This window comes from Peromyscus eremicus, chromosome 7 (assembly GCF_949786415.1).
Source record: "Peromyscus eremicus chromosome 7, PerEre_H2_v1, whole genome shotgun sequence".
In the NCBI taxonomy this organism is placed as follows: Eukaryota; Metazoa; Chordata; class Mammalia; order Rodentia; family Cricetidae; genus Peromyscus; species Peromyscus eremicus.
Window position 1 is genome coordinate 61,134,432 of NC_081422.1, and position 19,654 is coordinate 61,154,085.

Genomic DNA, 19,654 nt, shown 5'->3' on the forward strand with positions numbered 1-19,654 from the left:
CTGCCATGATGGTAGACAAAAAACTGTCCAAGCAACTTCACTACATGCAAAAGAAATGGATTTTAAAAGGCTGAAGGGACATTAGGAACTACAGGACATAACCTTTTCAGGTTTTCCATTTATACCTGTGTCATAACCAAAGAACATACAAGTTCTATGAAAATGAAGAGCTACAATTGGCCCTTGCATGCTAATGTACACATGCAAAGTTGCCTTTAATTGAAATGGAAACTACTTCATTAAAAAGCAGTGCATTAAAACTCATTCCTCATAATCATTTCCTGGGAGAAATCAAGTTTCAGCCATCTGGTGGGCATGGCATTAAGATTAATAAATAATTTCCAAAGTGCTTGCTGTTCTGTTGTATTAGTATTAACAACTGTCTGGGCATTTCTATCTCATTGCCACCCCACTCCTAGCTTCCAGAAGTGCTTTTAACAAATATCTCTAGATCTTGAAACATCCTCCCATGAAATGAAGCAAATAAAGGGAAAGCTTTAGTATTTGATATATTTTTCTTCTAACTTGCAATTGCTAGTCTTTAAATAGACTAATACTAAAATTATATCCCATGAAGATTATACAGTGCAATTCCACTGGAATGCCCCAGGCTCATAAGATACTGAGGACACATACGCTCTCATTTCATACAGGTTATCTTTGACAGAGCACAGATCAGTATTTTTATATATGAATATGCTATAATAATACACAAATTCTTATTTAACACTACTTTTAAGTTGGTGCTAGGACAACAAACAGCTTGACTGGATTTTAGGACTTCCTTTTCTACCATGTGCTCTGACTGGAACTTCAGGGTCCTGGAGGAAGCTGGTAATTCACACCAGTCGCTCTTCAGTGACACTGCAGGATTGGAGGGTGAGTGCCAACGACCAGAAAGTACCAGTGTCTTCTAAGTCCCTCTCCTACATAAAGAATCCTCTATAAAGAATACTGACAACTGAAAAAAAAAAAAAAAAAAAAAAAAAGGCCGAGCACAGTGCAGACTCAGGAAGCAGGCACGCTCTGGAAGTCCCAGGCTAGCCAGGGCTACAGAGTAAAGCTCTGTCTTTAAAAATTGTAAATGACTAGAATCCATACTGAAATAATAAAGACTTTCCTTCTCAGCAAAATAGCTGTTCTGATATCAGAGTATGTCTCAGGCTGTTAATAGTTTTGTTCACAGTAAGGGACAAGAAAAAATTCAGAAAACTTACTAATTTCTCAGTTTTACTCAAGAAGAAAGAAATGCTTTTAGCAAACATTACTACTGTGTGTGCAAGAGACACTACTAGCTCAGTCTGGAATTGGACTCACAATCCAATGTTCTGAGATTACAGATCGGGTCCCTGCTCTCAGTAGTATTACATTATTCAGTATATCTGGTAGAAAACCTTTTAAATGCTAATTCAATCTCACCAAAAATAATGAGAACAACATCAAGATGTAAATGTAAATGCAAAAGCACATAGCAAGCGTGCGCACGCACACATACACACACACACACACACACACACACACACACACACACACACACACTTCTGAGTAGAGCAAAAGTAAGCTAAGTCTTACATGCAGCATTTGTTATTTGCAGACAGAGTAGAATTCTCCTGTAGAATTGCTGATCTGGAAACACCATTGAAGCCACCCTGAAGTTCCAAGTGTAGGTGATCCAAAAGGTAGCGCATGAATTCGTGGGCATCTTGCTGCTGATAACCCCTTGAAGTAAACACAAACAGTATGTGGGGAGGGTCTCCCTGCCCATCAAACATCATGAAGGACTGCAGCCCCATGCTCACAAGCATGCCTCCGATTCCCACCCTCTGTCTCACCAGTTCTACACGTGACACATATTTCTCTTCATTTCAAAAACTGGAATATTAGAGCTAACTGGATTTGCAGTGATTTTCACTGACCTCTCCACTTCAGAAATAAATTAAGGGACAAATTAGGGGAGAGGTGGCATATGACTTATCTAAAGTCCTACAAGAGAGTCCTAGAGACAGCACACAAATCTGTACCTCTTAAATGGACCCTGAAATTTCCCATTCTCCCATGGGTCCTCTCTAAAAGGACATAAATCTTTAACTTAACCTAACCTGAAAACCATGTCTAAGTTTCACTAAAAGAAGTAAGAAATTTATAACACATATATGTTTAAGAACTCATTCTTGGACCTAAGAATTAGTTACTGGGCCTGGTAGGGAGATAGGTCAGTCAGTCTTTGCAAGCATGAAGACCTACCTGAGTGCAGTCCCCAGAACCCAAGTGAAACAGCATCACACAAGTGCCGTCATCCCAGCACTGATGAGGCAAGAAGCCCCACAAGAACCCCCTAGGGCTCCCCAGCCAGGTCAACCAGCCTAGCTCAATCAGCAAGCTCCTAATTAAGGGAGCTACCTCACCTCAAACAGAAAAGTAAAGGAAGGAGAGAAGTTAATTTTAAAAAACAGTTTAAATTTTTTTAACTAATTTTAAAAATTGATTTAAAAAAGAAATACCAAGCTGGGTGATGGTGGCACATGCCTTTAAACCCAGCACTCAGGAAGCAGAGGTAAGGCAGATCTCTGAGTTCAAGGCTAGCCTGGTCTACAGAGCGAGTTCCAGGCCTTCCAGAGCTACAGAGAAACCCTGTCTCAAACCAAAAAGACCAGATGTCAAGCCTTGATCTCCGTAAGTGTACACACACACACACACACAATGAGTTAAAGATATCTAATATTCTGTACTTCCATCTTTTGGGCTAGAGAGTATATTCTTTTAAAAATGCATTGACTCATACACAATTATGCATCACCCTAAATTTAAATGCACATAGCAACATACTCTCATATTACTTATTACATTATATTTGGGAGAGGAGACTTCATGGGATTCTTACACTAACCCAGATCAATGACTAGTGAACAACAATAAAGAGATCCAAATAAAAGAAACGATGATATATCAAATGTATTCTAAAACTATGACAGAAAAGTGTCCTATACACCTTTCACAATTAAGGATCGCCTTAAATGGTAAACTGTTCTGGGGACTTTTAAGATTCACTCTTTCAGACAAATTCTCTTTCAGTCATATAGTTTCCCTTAATACATATATATATTTTCCCTTTCCTAGAACTTACAAATTATGGGCAGTCTCCTAATTAATGGAACTTAAAAATCAGAAGTTACTTTATTCACTATAGCTTGCCTTAAAGTATAAAATTAGCAACTATCAATGTATGTTCAAATACTTCTCAAGTTTCTATAAATAAAACTGTCAAAAGTTCAGCTAGGCAGTAGCAGTGCACGCTTCTGATCCCAGCACTCAGGAGACATAAGCAGGAGGGTCTCTGTAAGTTAGAGGCTAGCCTGGTCTACAGTTCCAGGACAGTCAGGGCTATACAGAAACCCTGTTTCGAAAACAAAAATCAAAACACAAAACAACTCTCAAGTGTATAGTCCAAAGATACCCAAAGCTTACAGTTAGACATCTATATACAAAGGAAGGCTTTAAACCAGTTCAGCACAGCATCCACCTGTTTTCATGACTCAAGGTAAGAGGAGGATTATCTGCAAGCCTACAAAAATTTCACTCTACCCCAAATAATCTAAGCCACATTTTTTTCTAAAATATACCATGCAAGTCAATACCTTACAACAATTTCATACTTATCCCTTTAAAAAAACAATCTGCTTGATGTATGTTAAAGAATTTCCCAATTACCCTATGATTCTCTAATACCATAAACATTCTCAACTTACATGAGCTCACAAGTTTGTTTAAAAATTTGAAATTTGGGGTTGGGGATTTAGCTCAGTGGTAGAGCGCTTGCCTAGCAAGCACAAGGCCCTGGGTTCGATCCTCAGCTCAAAAAAAAAAAAAATTGAAATTTAGCAAAACTAATGTCACTGCTTTTTTTTCTGATTCTCAATTTAAAATGCATTTACACTATATCCTTTAAGAAATACATAGATAAATTCCCAGCACCTGGGAGGCCGAGGCAGGGAGACCTCGAGCTCAAAGGCAGCCTGTTCTATATAGTGAGCTCAAGGACAGCCAATGGCCACATAGTAATACCCTATCTCAAATAAACCAAAAAAAGAAAGGAAAAATAAAAAAAGAAATATGACTGGGCAGTGGTTGTGCACACCTTTAATCTCATCACTCAGGAGGCAGAAGCAGGCGGATCCCTGAGTTTGAGGCCAGCCTGGTCTACAGAGTGAGTTCCAGGACCCTGTCTCAGAGAAGCAAAAGTGATTTATTTTATTTTGTGTATATGAACAGTCACATGCAAGTCTGGTGCCCACGGAAGCCAGAAGTAGTTGATGGATCCCCTGGAACAGAATTTACCAGCCATGTGAGCATCATGTAGGTGTTGGGAATCAAAGCCATATCCTCTGCAAGAACAGGTGTTCTTAATCAATGAGCCATCTTTCCAGCACTCTATAATTAATTGATTTTATTTTAAAGACTTTCAGATTAGTCAATGAGTCTGTTTAAGTATTATTTAGTATCTTATTTTTTCAGTTGTCGCCCAGTTATATAATCCAGGTTCAGAATCCTCTTAACCTACCTTAGATTTCTCTTGCTTTGTAATTGGGATAACTGACATGCACATTGTATGTGTCAGGTGTCACCAGTAACTGCTTGTGAACTAATGAAGAAATGGGTTATGAAGACCCAAATGCAGTCTCCATGACAGACCAGAATGAAGAGAAAAGACTAAAGGAAATAACGAAGGTTCTTTACAGTCAAATTGTTAGACCTAAGATTATCCTCTTCTTTGATGCCTACAAAAAGACTAACAGAAAATCTCTCAAAGTGATGTGAGAAATCACACTGCAAACTAACAGACCTGAAGTGTCCTTTCTAAATGGAAGAAGGCCAAGAAAGGACACACTGATAGAGCACAGTAGAGGGGACAGGGGTAAGGGTCTCTTTTCACAACAACTTGTGGCATATTAAGACACACATTTTGAAGACAAATGACTATTTTGATAAAGAATAACCAGACAAACTGTCATCAATGAGGCGCCTGGTCAGGTTGGAAAGCAACACACTGAATAATGTGTGTTATTATGTATTGGTCCTGCCTAAACACAGAATAATCTACAAGATGGCTAAGACCAATGAGGGGTCAGAGCCAAGAGCAGCTAGGTTTGATGTGGCAGAGGATGCCTGTAATCCTGAGGCAGGAGGATCACCAAGTCCAGACCCCGCCTAGACAACCAAGTAATGACCTCATCTCAACGGAAAAAAAAAAATAAATAATAATTTTACACAAGTGGGGTCTGTATTCTCTCCAGCTACTCAGGAGACTGAGGCAGGAGGATCCTAAGTTTAGGTCAGCCTGGACAACCTAATGAGACTTTGTCTCAAACTAAAAAAGGCTGAGGATAGCTCAGTTGTAGAGCACTTACCTACTATGTGCAAGGCTCTAAGTCCAATTTCTAATACCACACATAAAAACAGGAGTAAGATAGCAGGTATGTTGGGGAATATTATTTTAAGGTGTGTTACTTTTGTTTATGTTGCATTTGTTTAACTCTGTGAAGCTATGTTACTGTGCCTGTCTAAAACATCCGATGGTCTAAAATCATTATACACAAGTGGGGTCTGTATTCTCCCCTGCTACTCATGAGAAGTAGAGCCGCCACATTACATGAGGAAACAGATGTTGTAGAGTATAAATTTAAGATGTGTTACATTTGTTTATGCTGTGGAACATTTGTTTAATGATGTAAAGTTGTGTTGCATTCTTTTATGTTTCATTTGTTTAATTCTGTGAAGCTGTGTTACTGTGCCTGTCTAAAACACCTGATGGTCTAATAAAGAACTGAATGGCCAATGGCAAGGCAGGAGAAAGGATGGGTGGGACTGGCAGGCAGAAAGAATTAATAGAAGGAGAAATCTGGGCGAGAAAGATCAAAGAACGAAAGAGGAAGGAGGAGGACTCCAGGGGCCAGCCACTCAGCTACACAGCCAGCCATGGAGTAGGAGTAAGATTTACAGAAGTAAGAGAATGGGAAAAACCCAGAGGCAAAAGGTAGATGGGATAATTTAAGGAAAGCTGGCAAGAAACATGGCAAGCTAAGGCCAGACATTCATAATTAAGAATAAGCCTCTGTGTGTGATTTATTTGGGAGCTGAGTGGCGGGCCCCTCAAAGAGAAAAAGATTAAAAAACCCCAACACAGTTGTGGTGATGCACGCGCCTTTAATCCCAGCACTCAGGAGGCAGAAGCAGGCAGATCTCTGAGTTTGAGGCCAGCCTGGTCTACAGAGTGAGTTCCAGGACAACCAGGGCTATACAGAGAAACCCTGTCTCAAAAAACAACAAAGAAAAAAAGAGTAAGACGTGCATCCATAAAGCCTATCAGTCTAGGATAAACAGCCTCTAAAATATCTAAAACATGTTAGAGTTTTCTTTTTCTCTGGGAATGGAAGATGGAACAAAGTCTTATTGTGTGTGTGTAACCCACTTCAACCCTGCAATCCACCTGACTCAGTCCTGCAAGTGTGTGTCATCACACCTATCTCATTAATGGCTCTTGACTGAATGATTTATTATTATGCTGTTTGCATACCTGGTAGAATTTTAAGTCCTATTCATATTTAAAATATTTCAACATTCATAAAAGCATTATAAGTTACTCCTTTGGCCAGAACACTTACAAAACTAAAATATATTGATCTATTTTTTGCCCAGTGTTTGGCACTGTCATATAAAACATGAAAATGACAGAAATGAATGTGTTTACCAACAATGCAGAAGCATCCAACAGCACACCTCCTACCAGAACAAATGCTGTTTAAATAAAGAAGCGCACAGTATCTTAAAATCCTCTTTCACAAATATCTCAAAAGACTGAAAATCTCAAAAGATCTTTTATGTTGTCTAGAAAGCCAAGAACCACTAACATAAGGTGAAATCATTCTCCCATGCCTTACGTGAATTATAACAAGAACTGAATTTTAAAAAAGAAGTTATGTTTTAGGAAGTTGAGGCAATCAGGTTGTATATGGAAGCAGAAATGGCAAGTAAATGTGAAATGCAAGTGAGTACCACATGAGCTGATTGAATTTCTAAAGAGGCTTCCTTCCATGGAGTGAGTATGCTGGATCCTAAAGAAAGAGTTCGGGACCACAGGGCAAACAGACAATGTTGATGGAAGCAGGAGTACCAGAGGCTGCCATAAAAGACCATCAGTTACCAGAGCACAAACACTTGGACCCAGCAAGTCTGCATTCACATAACCATACATATGTACACAGACTGTCCATCTCAGCAACACACATGCACATACCTACAAGCAAATCTACAAAGCTACAGTAAAGAGGCTATTCATAGAATCACTTATTGTTAAATACACTTGAACATGTACAAAGATTACCACTGAAAGCACATGTGAAGATCAGGTAACTGGTTTCTTCCAGAGAACAGGAGGATAGTGAGGGACTGAGTGAAAGAAAACACTCAGTGCCTATTCTAATCTTAATATTTTCAATTTTGAACCATGCATATTTGGCCTACTAAAATAAGGCTGAATGTATTTTTCTTAAAAAAAAAAAAAAGATGGACAAGGCTGGGCATACTAAGAAGCCATAGGTATAGTAAGTGGATATGCACACTAGAATGTAAAGAACTAACTTTCCCTGCTAGGTAACTGGCTTTTGGTTCCAGTGGGGGAAAGTAGCCTTGACGTGTACACAAAAGCTGCTGGCTGCATTCATGGTTTTTGCCATGCTCACTTTGTAGATAAAAGATGCTCCTACATCTGTCTACATGCATGTTTTTCAGAATCCTCTAAGTTCATTCCAGGAGTCAGTTTCCCCAGACCTTGCCCTGTCTTAATCAAGGAAAACAGGATTTACAAATAGGAAAATGGTCAGGGTTATAAATAAATACAATGGAAGCATAATTCAAGACTCACTGTGCTTCTGCATGACCATGGTTTAAGAACCACACCTATCTGTAAGAGCCTTGAGAAGAAAGTCCTACCCACAGAGCTCAGTGAACCTGCCATCAGTGTCCTCACAGAACTCACAGCAAAGAAAACCCACCTCTGGGCTTGTAACTTGGTGCTGTGTGGTGACAATCTCAAGACCTGCGTCTTTCAACAAAGGGAAATTCTTTGAGTACACAAAAATGGAGAACAATCAGTGCAGGACCAGAAGACAGACCAGCTGATGCTCAACAGTAAGTAAGGAGACATCAGAATTCATGTGTGTCAGAAATCACCTGGGAGACTGGGTAAATTTCTCAACCTGGTTATCTCTTCTGAAGTTCTTTCATTTATCAGTAGAAATACTAAAATCAGTAAACTCATCAGTTAAACTAAACCATGCTCACAGTTGGACTACAGAAACCAGAAAGGACAGTGATGAGGTGATGTTTGGAGAAAAGCAGATTGCACTGTATCAAAATATGAAGTGTTTGGAAGGACCAAGGAAACTCAAGCCACATCTGCTATGAACCAACTCCAAAAGACTTTGGGTTCGAACTTTGATCAGACCACCAAGTAGATATGTAAGACTGAGCAAGCTGCTTCTCTGTTTTGACTTCTCTAAACTTAGCGGTAACACGTCCTGCCTTGGCCAAAATGCTTTGTTGCTTGGTTCTTTTGTTTGTTTGCTTGTTTGTTTGTTTTTCGAGACAGGGTTTCTCTGTATAGTCTTGGTGCCTCTCCTGGATCTCGCTCTGTAGACCAGGTTGGCCTCGAACTCACATCCACCTGACTCTGCCTCCCAAGTGCTGGAATTAAAGGCGTGTGCCACCACCACCCAGATGTTGCTTGGTTTTTAATTTAAAGACTGATGAGTGGCATCTGAACTGTCATTTCTGCTTTTCCTGCTTAGATTCAGGTGATTGTAAATTTCTTAGGAATCTCTGAGATGAAACTTACAAACCCAGGTTTAACGGCAGTTCAGTCAGACACTCAGAGGTTCAACTCACTTGGTAAGCAGTAAATTACAAGACTCTCATTTTTTACCTTTTAAATATTTCTCTGTACTAAAAGGTACAAGATATACTGTTAAGTTTCACTACAACGTATGATTTTTAAACAAAGGATATATGCAAGGTGCCAAATCATGACTTCTAAGAGCTATAACTTGTTTCAATAAAAGAATAAAGTCAGCCAAATGTAGCAAACACTGGCATACCATACATCTGCAATGACCCAAATTATCACAGGGATAGGTAACCAAGAGAGGCAGGACAAGCTACCAGAGAGAAAGGACAGGTCTAAGCAGGACTGGCCCTCCTATCTCCCCAAGTGTGACTCCTGGTCAACCTGGATTAACTGTTCCAGAGCTTTAGAAGCTGGCCAGCACAGTGCCTGACACCAGTTTCCACTGGTTTCCTTTTCTTTCTTTGTGTGTGGCAGTATTACAGACTGAACCTGTGGCCAGCCTGCCTCCCTGCCTCCCTCCCTCCCTCCCTCCCTCCCTCCCTCCCTCCCACATAACCAGGCTAGTGCTCTACTGACTGAGCCCCAGGCCTCACTTCATTCTTTCAGTTGGAATAATAAGATAGTACATGATGACAATTATTTCTCTGTAAAACTTGAAAGAACCAGGGCTGGACATAAGGCTCAGTGAGAGCACTGGCTGCTCTTCCAGAGGACCCAGGTTCAATTCCCAGCACCCACATGGCAGCTCACAACTGTCTGTAACTCCAGTTCCAGGGCTTCTGACACTTTCACACAGACATACATGCAGGCCAAACAATGAACGTAAAAATAAAACTTAAAAAAAAAAAAAAAAAAAAAACTTAGAAGAACCCAGGAACATTTGTCATCCATTACATTTTCCTAGCACACATGGACTACTTATAAGGGTCTTTAAATAAACCAGTGTTTACTCAGTGCCGTCTGCTCATCTAAGAAAGCGCTGCTTAGAGCGTCTGTAGTAACATCAGTCTTGTAGCAAGCTAAGAAACAGCAGGAAGAGCACAGATGTCCTAAGCACCCTTCAATACTTACCTGAAGTTAGGCATGATCTTCCAGACAACGTAAAACAACGACTCGGGACTGAATGCAGTCTGGCTGCCTTGCCATAAAGCACACAGTGTCTTCCTAAACTCTTCTACCAGAGACCTGGAACAGAGGGAAGATGATAGCTTCAGCATCCACGAAAGACCATTATTTCATTTCAACACATGTGGCTCAACTGTCTAAAAGACAGTAAAAAATGAAAAAATGTCAAGGGCTTAGTCTTCTGAACTCAGCCTGAGAGCTATGTAAGAGCATTTAAAAACCCCATATGAAGAGCAGCATCATTGACAAAACTAATTTTAACTATATAGTTATCTCTGAATGTGTCACAGTACTATCATTTTGTTAACTAAATTTAAAGAAAACATACAAAACAATAAAGCAGTGGATAATTTACAAGCAAATTACTTAAACATGCTCACTTAAAAAAAAATGTCAATAAGCAATGAATGTCCCCATCTCCTGCCTATCTCCTTCTTCCCTAGCAGGGCCCTTCCAGGTTGTCCCTATTCATCTCTGCCTCAGACAGTGCACATGGTCACAAGGCTTCGGGGCTTAACTCCACACATTGACCCATAAACCCAAATCTAGAAGGAACTTTCATTGGGTGGTGTTTGTGTCAAGATCTCACTATGTTCTCTGGCAATCTTAGACTTGCTATGTAGTCAAGGCTGGCCTCAGACTCTAACTCCTCTGCTTCTGCTGGGATTAAAGGTGTGCCCACCATGTCTGCCTTCATGACTGCTTTTATTTAGGTTTTTCCCATTTCTGACAGGAACTTCCTACTGGGCATGTCCTTGGTCACTTCACAGTCACTATGTGCACTGCTCTGTGCTCTCCAGCTCTTCCCCCAACAGCTAGTCTTCACTTCTTTCACAGGGACAGACCCTCATTTTTTTTTTTTTTAATCAAGCAGATGAACTCCTAGAATAAAAACCTGGGAGTGTGCCACTTCCTGGGGAATTTCCTCAGAACAAAAGTAGTCCTTAGCAACCCCTTCTTTTTCCCATTGCTACGACACGATAGTAATGGGAGCTCCCCACTATCTGGGACTATGTGGACAAAAGCTGCTCCCCTGAGCAAGAAGGAGCCTTATGACTTTGCAAAATCGTTCTCGACAGATAATCTCTTAAATTCATATGAGAAATAAAACCATGGATATTTCATTTAAGTTACAGTTAGTTTTGATTCTTCTGTGCATGTAGCTAAACTGATACACTTGGAATTCAGTTACTAGATCTAGCAATATAACTAAGCACTCTTGGATACTTGACTGACGGTTATCTCTGACAGCAAACCATGTACACTGGCCTACCTCCCAAAAGACACTGGAACAGCCGTAAAGGTGCCCTCTTAGCCTTCCTTGCAGATGGAGCTAAGTACATGGTCTGGGTTCTGCACACTTGAAGCAGGGTTAGGTAACAAAAAGCAGAGGCAGCACCAGATCCTCTTTGGAGGTGGCAGAGGTAACAAGTACCACCCCAAGGCCATGGGCATGAGCAGTGGCTGCATTGTCTCCAGCAGTTCTGTGCATGACTGTGGCTGTGGTGCTAGCTCTGGACCTGATTTTCAACACATCCAGTGATGCAGACTCACCAACAGTTCTTCAGTAAACTCTCTCTACAATTTCTGTAGTCTGAACCAAATTCTAAATAATACCAATACACCGAGGACTAATAGTGCTTCTCTTAACTTCTACACTTATGTGTTTTCCCCTTTATTTCCCTGCTGTTTACTTTGACACAATGGAAGCCCCTTAAATTAGGCACTTTCCTATTCATCCTATATGCTGCCACCAAAGGAAATTCCCTTCACACAACACATGATCCCTTCTCCATGTTGGGGCTCTATATGCATTACCCAATATTCTAACATATTTTCTCTCCTCTCTCTCTACCCTCTCTTCTCTCTCCCCCCTCTCCCGCCCCCCCCCCATAGACGCAAGGAAAACGGCCTTTCAAAATTAGTGGGAAAGGGGTATGTGTGGGAGTGAAATAGGCAGGCAGGTAGGAAAAACATTCCATGCATACATGTAATCCGTATCTCTGCTTCAATAAAGGTATGGAAAAGATGTGCTGTTTTCTATTAGTCTAACAGAGCAGATCTTCTGAGCCCCAGATGGGCGAAGCTGCAGTGAATCTGAATGTAAAATGATCCTTCATGACCACTTCTGTTTTTCACCCCTCCATATTAACTCAAATTGGCTATTAATATTATTATCCCAAACAGGCTTACCTAACACTATCAATAACAGATCAACAGATTAAGATGAACTAGCAATACTTAGTGACGTCCATACCTGGAAGTCTGTGCATACATAGATGTCTGCAAAGACTCAAGTGCAGCACTAGCTACCCTTCCCATTATAATAAACAGAAATAAAAACACAATTATTAAGATCATGAGCTAGATTAACCCAGTATTAGAAGAGCTTTATAAAATCTACTTATTAGCTCAAATAATCTAAAAGTCACCGAGGAACTCCTTTGTGTGCACTCAGAGCCAGAAAGGCCATTTCCGACAACTCACACGTTGCTGTCCCCTTGGCTCCTGGTGTGGTATGTCCGCCTCCCTGCTGTTTTTCCATTCCTCAACTCCACTGCAGGCAGTTCTTTGAAGTAACAGCAAAACTGCTCAATGTTACTATTTGAAAAGGAAGTGAAGAAAATTATTTTTTAAAGAAAAGAATTTAAAGGACAGTTTTTAAAAAAGATTCTACACAATCTAGACAAGAATTTTCAAGATGTCATCGTTTCCTTTCTCATTAGGCAGTACTCAATGCAGTCCTGTTTCCCCGAGTTCACTGCTATTCCCTCACAGCGGGTATACAACTTTGAGAGGATCAACAAATGACTAATAGTAAACCTCTCTTCAAAAATTCCATTTCCCTCCATCACAGGTTATTCTGTCCCTTCCTCCTTCCCTCCATATCTCCCCTTCTCTTGCCTTGAACTTCCTATGTGGTGGCCAAGAATGACCTCAGACTTCTAATCGCCCTGCCTTACTTCCAAGTGCTGAGGTTACAGGCATACACCAGCACACCCGGCATGTGTGCTGGGGATCCCGCCACGGCCTGAACTACACCTTATCTTCCACTCCTCTTTAGGGTGCTTGTTTCCAGGTATTGAATAAAATAGTCCCCTCAAATAAAACAAACCATGAAACCAATCACATTATTTACATGTACTATAGAGAATCACAAGGACCAATTAGAGGTAACTAGATCTCTCTGAGGAAGAATGGGTGAGTGGGAAGACAAAGCCTCTAAGGCAGAGTCAGTGTGGCTCTACTCTTTGACTGGAGTGTGACTGGGAAGATAACTGACTCCAGCCTTTGACACCTCATTAAAGTCGGAAAGTATAAAACTTTCAGAGCAGTTTCTTCTAGTGAAAGCGGTCAGCTGTATTGGCCGCTTTCTTTTTATCACTCTCTTTCTCTGTGATGGTCTCATGACCATGATGGAGACTTAACCAGTGGCTGAAATAAGCTCTGAACCAGGTTCCCTGTAGCCTAGGAGTCTACAGACTAAAGCCTAAAAGCCAGATATAGCCCTCAGCCAGGGAACTTTTATGTTTTCAACGAAGTTTTTTGTTTGTTTGTTTGTAACTTGTCTTTTCCTTCTCTAACTGGGGTTTGGCTATGTTGTCCAGGCTTGAGCTGGCAATCTCCCTGCCTAAGCTTCCTGAGTAGCTGAGATGATATGCCATCTATCATTAACATCTGCCTTGAGTTTTACATGTTTAAAAGCTATTTAAAAAAAAAAAAAGGTAAGAAATAGTTGAAAGGGATAAAATGGGAGAGAAACATGTATATGGCCTAAAATAGTTACTATCCCACCCACCTTTCAAACAGAGGTTTCCCGATCCCTCCTGTAGCCATTCAAGAAACCAAGAGGACAAAGAGCTAACCATGATTTTCTAACAAAAATGCTTGAAGGAGTTTAGACAGTTACATTATTTAATCTTTCCTCCCACTGTATGAAGTAGGAACCATTCCCTCAACTTTACTGATGAGGAAAAAAGTACAGGAACTAGAGCAGAGTCAGAAACAGTCTCAGCAAACACCGAGCCTTGCTCTTGGTCTGTAGTGTCCAATATGTAAATCTGACTGGAGCACTCCTTACCTGAGCGACTGAAGGATAGCATTCATGAAACACGTGTTGCCCAAATTCCGAAGGCCTGTGGCACAAATGGCAGTCGTACTTCCCTGTAACAGGGAAGAAGAGACCATCAGCACTGCCAAGATGTCTGTTTCAAACACCAACGCTAAGCCAAGCTCTGTTTCAAACTCCAACACCATGCCTATCTGGAAGTATTCCTTTCCCTTTTCTACCCAGTGACTATTTCAGACAAACTCTCTACACTATTTTAGCATCTGTTTCTGAGAAAGTAAGTATAAACAAGTACCCCGGATGCAAAACAGGGAAATACATTTTAAGTTAATACATTTACAAGACTCTACTAAAAATATAAATTGAAAATCACAAATATGTAAACCCCAACTTTTAACTGAAAAGCATACTCAAGTGACAGATGTTTTCCCAGCAATGGGCATGAACCATAAAACACTACCTGAACTCTTAAAGACAGAGGCTTGGTTTTCTGAAATTCTACAAACGCCCCCAAGGTATCTGAATAGTACACCATGAGGTAAATCCTCCAGTCCAACCCAACTATCTCTGCCTGTAATTCAGATGGCTCACACAGCACCTTAGCTATTTCTTTAAAACTTTAGGCAAAGGTGGTCCAGTGACAGCAAAGGATTAAATGCAAGGCAAAAACGCTGCTTGGGTCATTTAAATATATGTAGTAACTTTAAAACTATTAATTTATAAGTGGTTTCCAAAATGAATATGAATACTTCCATGGTGTTATATTAATAAAACCCTGAGGCAAACACAAAACAAAACAAAAAACACCCTACCAAAAGCTCACACCAACAGAATCTAGGGAACTGTACTATTGTTTGTCAACTTGACACAAACTGGAGTCATCAGAGAGGAGGGAACCTCAAGAAACTTAGCCTCCTAAGACCAGGCTGTAGGCAAGCCTGTAGGGCATCTTTTTAACTGGTAATTGATGGGGAAGGCCGAGGGCTGGTGGTCCTGAGTTCTATAAGAAAGCAGGCTGAGCAAGCCATGGGAAGCAAGCCAGTAAGCAGCTCCCCTCCATGGCCTCTGCATCAGCACCTGCCTCCAGGTTCCTGCCCTGTTTGAGTTCCTGTCCTGACTTCCTTCAATGATGAACAGTGATGCAGAAGTGTAAACCACATAAACTCTTTCCTCCTGGAGTTGCTTTGATCATAATGTTTCATCATAGGAACAGAAACCCTCAGACAGGAACTTTACCAGAAGGAAACAGGCTCTCAGAGAGCACCACAGAAGGTGTCTAAGTAAGCACTAAGAGTGAACTGCCTGCACAGGGTGCACAGGGTGTGTTGAGCCATACCTTTAATCCCAGTACTCAAGCAGAGGCAAGCTGATTTTTTAGTTCAAGGCCAGCCTGGTCTACATGGAAAGTTTCAGGCTAGCCAGGACTACACAGTGAGATCCTGTCTCAAACAACAATAAAACAAACAAACAAAAAACCACAAACAACAGTGAATTGCTTGCAGGGTGGTATTAATCCTAACACTGGGGAGGCAGAGGCAGGCAGAGCTCTCAGTTTGAGGCCAGCCTTGTCTACACAGAGAAATCTAGGATAACCAGGGCTACATAGACCACCTCCAGAGGGGGCAGAGGGGTATTTATAAGTGGCAAACATTTTTGCAAAACACTTCAAATCAAGACACATTAATAAGTTTATAGCAGGTAAGAGCCCTTGTTAGAGCTGTAACAGTGATTAGATCTTAACTTTTACATAGGAGTAAAATTTAATTACTTACATTTACTTTTAATAACTTGCTGTTTAGTGATGAGTTTTCCAATAATTTTCTTTTTCTATGCCTGTCAGCTGTAAAAGCTGAGCTATTAAAATACAAACAGACAGTTTAAAAGACATTAATGAATACATGCTACACAGCAGGCCAAAGGATAACCCCAAGCTGCCCTCAGTGTCTAAGGCAGAAAGAATTCTATCTGGCTGCTTTGTGAGGCCATAAAGTGACCAGTTAGGCCCACAGTATCTGAGGGGAGCTGACACTTTTCACTTCCCTGGAAGTCCCCACTGCTCCTCCACCGCAGGGGAGAGTAGACGCTACTCCCAACAAAGCTGGTCAGGAGTTGTGGTCTGTGAGATATGCCTGCCCCACCACCACTCTATCTAACCAAGAGATTGTGAAGCTTCAAAATTCCGAAGACCTGTTCCTCATGACAACAGGAAAACCCTGGCCTTAAATGATTGACAGGAAACTTAACAGCTAGTCTCAAATAATATGCTGTTTCTTTCTTAATCTAGAAAAGGTGTCAAATTTCACATGCTTGCCTTAGTGGACTCACTTGAGTCTGTGAGGAATGAGCTAGCACAAGGGCATAGACATGTATAAACTCACTCATCTGATTTAGTTATACTGCAAAGGACATTTGAAAATAAATCCTTACTATATTAGAAAAATCTTTGCTTAAAATTCATCAGAGTTACTCCCATCCTAAAAATATCTCCTTAAAGTTACTATCAGGAGAACTAACCTGAAGAAAATAAAAATAACCATTAACAACAGTACAGGCTTTCAGTCTGACAACTCTACTACAATTTGAAATGAACAAAGACATACTTTTTTCTCTTTCCATAACTTCCATATGAACTACAGTCTTTGGAACATAGGTCTAATATCAGTTGCTTCAAGCCACTTGTGACCTCTGGTGGCAAATTGCACTGACTAATTCCAGCATTAAACTATTCTTTTTACCAGTTCTGGAAATAAAGTCACACGAACAAATGTCCATGCTACTTAGTAAACATGACCAATACCTTTTGGGTTTAAACTACCTAAATAAAGCATCTGGCTTTTTAAAATACAAGTTATATTTTATACTGTAATTCTCAAAATAGTAGACTCCTCTAGATAAGTGGTTCTCAACCTGTGGGTCACAATCCCTTTGGGGGCTAAATGACTCTTTAACAGGGTCATATATCAGATATTTACATTATAACTCATAACAGTAGCAAAATTACAGTTATGAAGTAGCAATGAAAATATGGTTCGGGGTCACCGCAGCATGAGGAAGTATATTAAAGGGTCACAGCATTAGGAAGGTTGAGAACCACTACTCTAGACCTACACTATCCAACACAATGATCACTCCTTACTATATGTAGCTATTTAAACTTAATTAAAATTGACAATCAGTTTCTCAGTGACTTGGAGGATTTTCAGGGCCTCTGTCTCTAGTCATACATATAGCCCCATGCTGCTCACCTCCAATGAGAGAACTAAAAGCACTCTGAAAAAGGAAGTAGTCAAAAAATGACACAAAGTACCTGGACCCAACATGTTAACTATTTTGATTCTTCCTTTTCAGCTTTATAATCTATTCAGGCAGTGAGAAATACTTAAAAAACTTTAGTCAACAAAGACATCATAGAGTGTTGGAACATAATGTATTTTTTCCTCTCCGTTTATTTTGAAATATTCTACTAGTTTACAATTATAAGATCAAGAGACATTCTAGATGGCGTATTTTCACAATACTTTCAATACACCAATTGCCAAAACAAATCAGATGGACCTGACAATGTGGGTGATCTGTGATGAGCCACACAGACTTCACTTGAGGCAGCTGTCATTACATGACATGCAGCTTTTCAAAGGCATCGCTCTGTGGGTTTCTATTTATCTGGAGTTTTATCTGAATAAGCAATTTGGCTACAGCAAGACAAGTCTTCACATAAATTCTTTAGTTTCTTTAGGGTCACAAAGCTCTTTGTAATTTCAAGTTCTATGTACTTTTCTACCAAGAAAAAGAAGAAGAAACTGAGGTCCTATGCTGTGGTTTATTGGCAAAGTGCACACTCAGATGCTTGAACCTAACTTCTCTTAAAAATAATGATACAGAAATCTGTCTTTCAAAGCAGATCTTCAATACATTCAGCATAAACTTTTTAATGCCAAATACTTCTACAATTATCTTAATGTCCTTTTATGATGCTTCCTTGCAACCGTCAAATTCTTCCTTGTGAGTGAACTGAACAGCTTGTAACTTTGTGAGTAGTAATTTAAATACAGGCTCTTGGACCTTGGATATGGTTTATGGAAAGTATTGAATGAAATATGGGCAGAGTTTCAGATATCTAAACCCAAGGCTTTATCAACATTTCCACTGCATTTGTATCATGCTGGTTACAATGCTCTCCAAACCCTCCTCTGTGACTGAGTGGCCCTCCCCGTTCATTCCAGGACCCACTACTCACTTTTCCAAATTCTGTAAGTGTTCTCGCACTTTCTGCACCAGGCCCAGCTTGGTGTCATTGACCACAAAATCGTCACAACGATAACTGCAAAGAAAGTACTAATCAATGTGTGTAAAGAGCTTGAGAAAAGCACACCAGTGGGCACTGAGATGCCTGGCTGCTGCCAGCAGTCACAGGCTCTGCAGGCCACTGTGCAGAGCTAAGGTGACAGAGGATTTGGACTCCAACACTGGAACATTTTTAAAAGCCTTTTCTTAAAGGCACGTAGGCAATGAACACTAGCATCTTTTCACGGTTTTCTTTAAAAAGATCTTTAGCACTTCTTCTGAAATAAGCTGCTTCATGGCTAATTTTTGTTAGTGGAGCCATACAGAAAGGGAAACAGAAGTGCCCATTTTTTCCTGGAGGCATTAAGCCTCACACCTTCTAGTGATAATTCTCCACCCAAGTTCCTGGGGGTTCAGGAAGGAGAAACTAAAGTGAAAAGTAAAGAAAAGCTAATTAACCTGTGGCACTACCTGCAGAGAAAAGCTGAAAATTCATATTCAACATTTAATTAATAGAAGAATTCTGGTGAGTTGGAAAGATCTTCCAGTCCTAGGCTGCATCTTTCAGTACAGTGATAAGGCTTTGAGAAAAAAAATGTTTACAGTATTTTTAAAAATTGATAGTTTATATGGTAGCAAGTCAGTAAGTAAACAGTACAAGGAATTACACAAAATAAACTTGGATTTGTACATCAGCATTTAGTTTTTTCCTGGAAGAAGGTCAGTTTTAACAAAAACTACTTACAGACTAGGACTAAGGGTTTTGTTTTGTTTTGTTTTGTTTTCAATATGCAGCTTTATATAAAACCACTTGTTTATTAAGCACCAAAAAAATAATGAAAATAGCATTCTGAGCAAATAAAATTTTCAAAGCACAGCAATTAGTAAAAAGTAGGTCATCTGTAACAGAATCCAAAAATGTGTCTCTTATATATGAAATTAGTTGACAAAAAATGGAAGGGACAGGGGAAAATAATTTAAGAAAACAGTTACACACAAACATATGGCATGACATTTATTCAAAGCAGTAAAAACTTAAGTGAATGTGTTTAAAGACTTTAGAATATCTAAGATTACTAAACACACACCCTCACACTTGTCAATCAGGATTTCTCTAAGACAGTCTTCAAGTTCTCAGGGTCAACTCCTAGCATTCCCACAAACATCCAGAACAAACTTTCACACCCCAGGGACTATCATTCTTTCTAGAATCAGGTGCCTAAAAGAAGAGAAGGATTAATTATCCCACTGCTCAGCGTATATATTAAGGAGTAAGG

At 40.1% G+C, this 19,654-nt stretch overlaps 1 protein-coding gene across 3 annotated transcripts in view; it reads right to left on the reverse strand.

The window, feature by feature from the left end:
* Usp3 (ubiquitin specific peptidase 3) overlaps positions 1 to 19,654 on the reverse strand; it is a 75,676-nt gene that overhangs the window by 12,594 nt on the left and 43,428 nt on the right. For all 3 annotated transcript variants that reach the window (XM_059268158.1, XM_059268160.1, XM_059268159.1), the window contains 6 exons: positions 18,331 to 18,414; positions 15,866 to 15,947; positions 14,106 to 14,188; positions 12,512 to 12,625; positions 9,971 to 10,084; positions 1,573 to 1,719 (listed from right to left, as the gene is read on the reverse strand). In XM_059268158.1, coding sequence (XP_059124141.1) covers positions 1,573 to 1,719; positions 9,971 to 10,084; positions 12,512 to 12,625; positions 14,106 to 14,188; positions 15,866 to 15,947; positions 18,331 to 18,414 — 624 coding nt within the window. The remainder of the gene's footprint in view (positions 1 to 1,572; positions 1,720 to 9,970; positions 10,085 to 12,511; positions 12,626 to 14,105; positions 14,189 to 15,865; positions 15,948 to 18,330; positions 18,415 to 19,654) is intronic.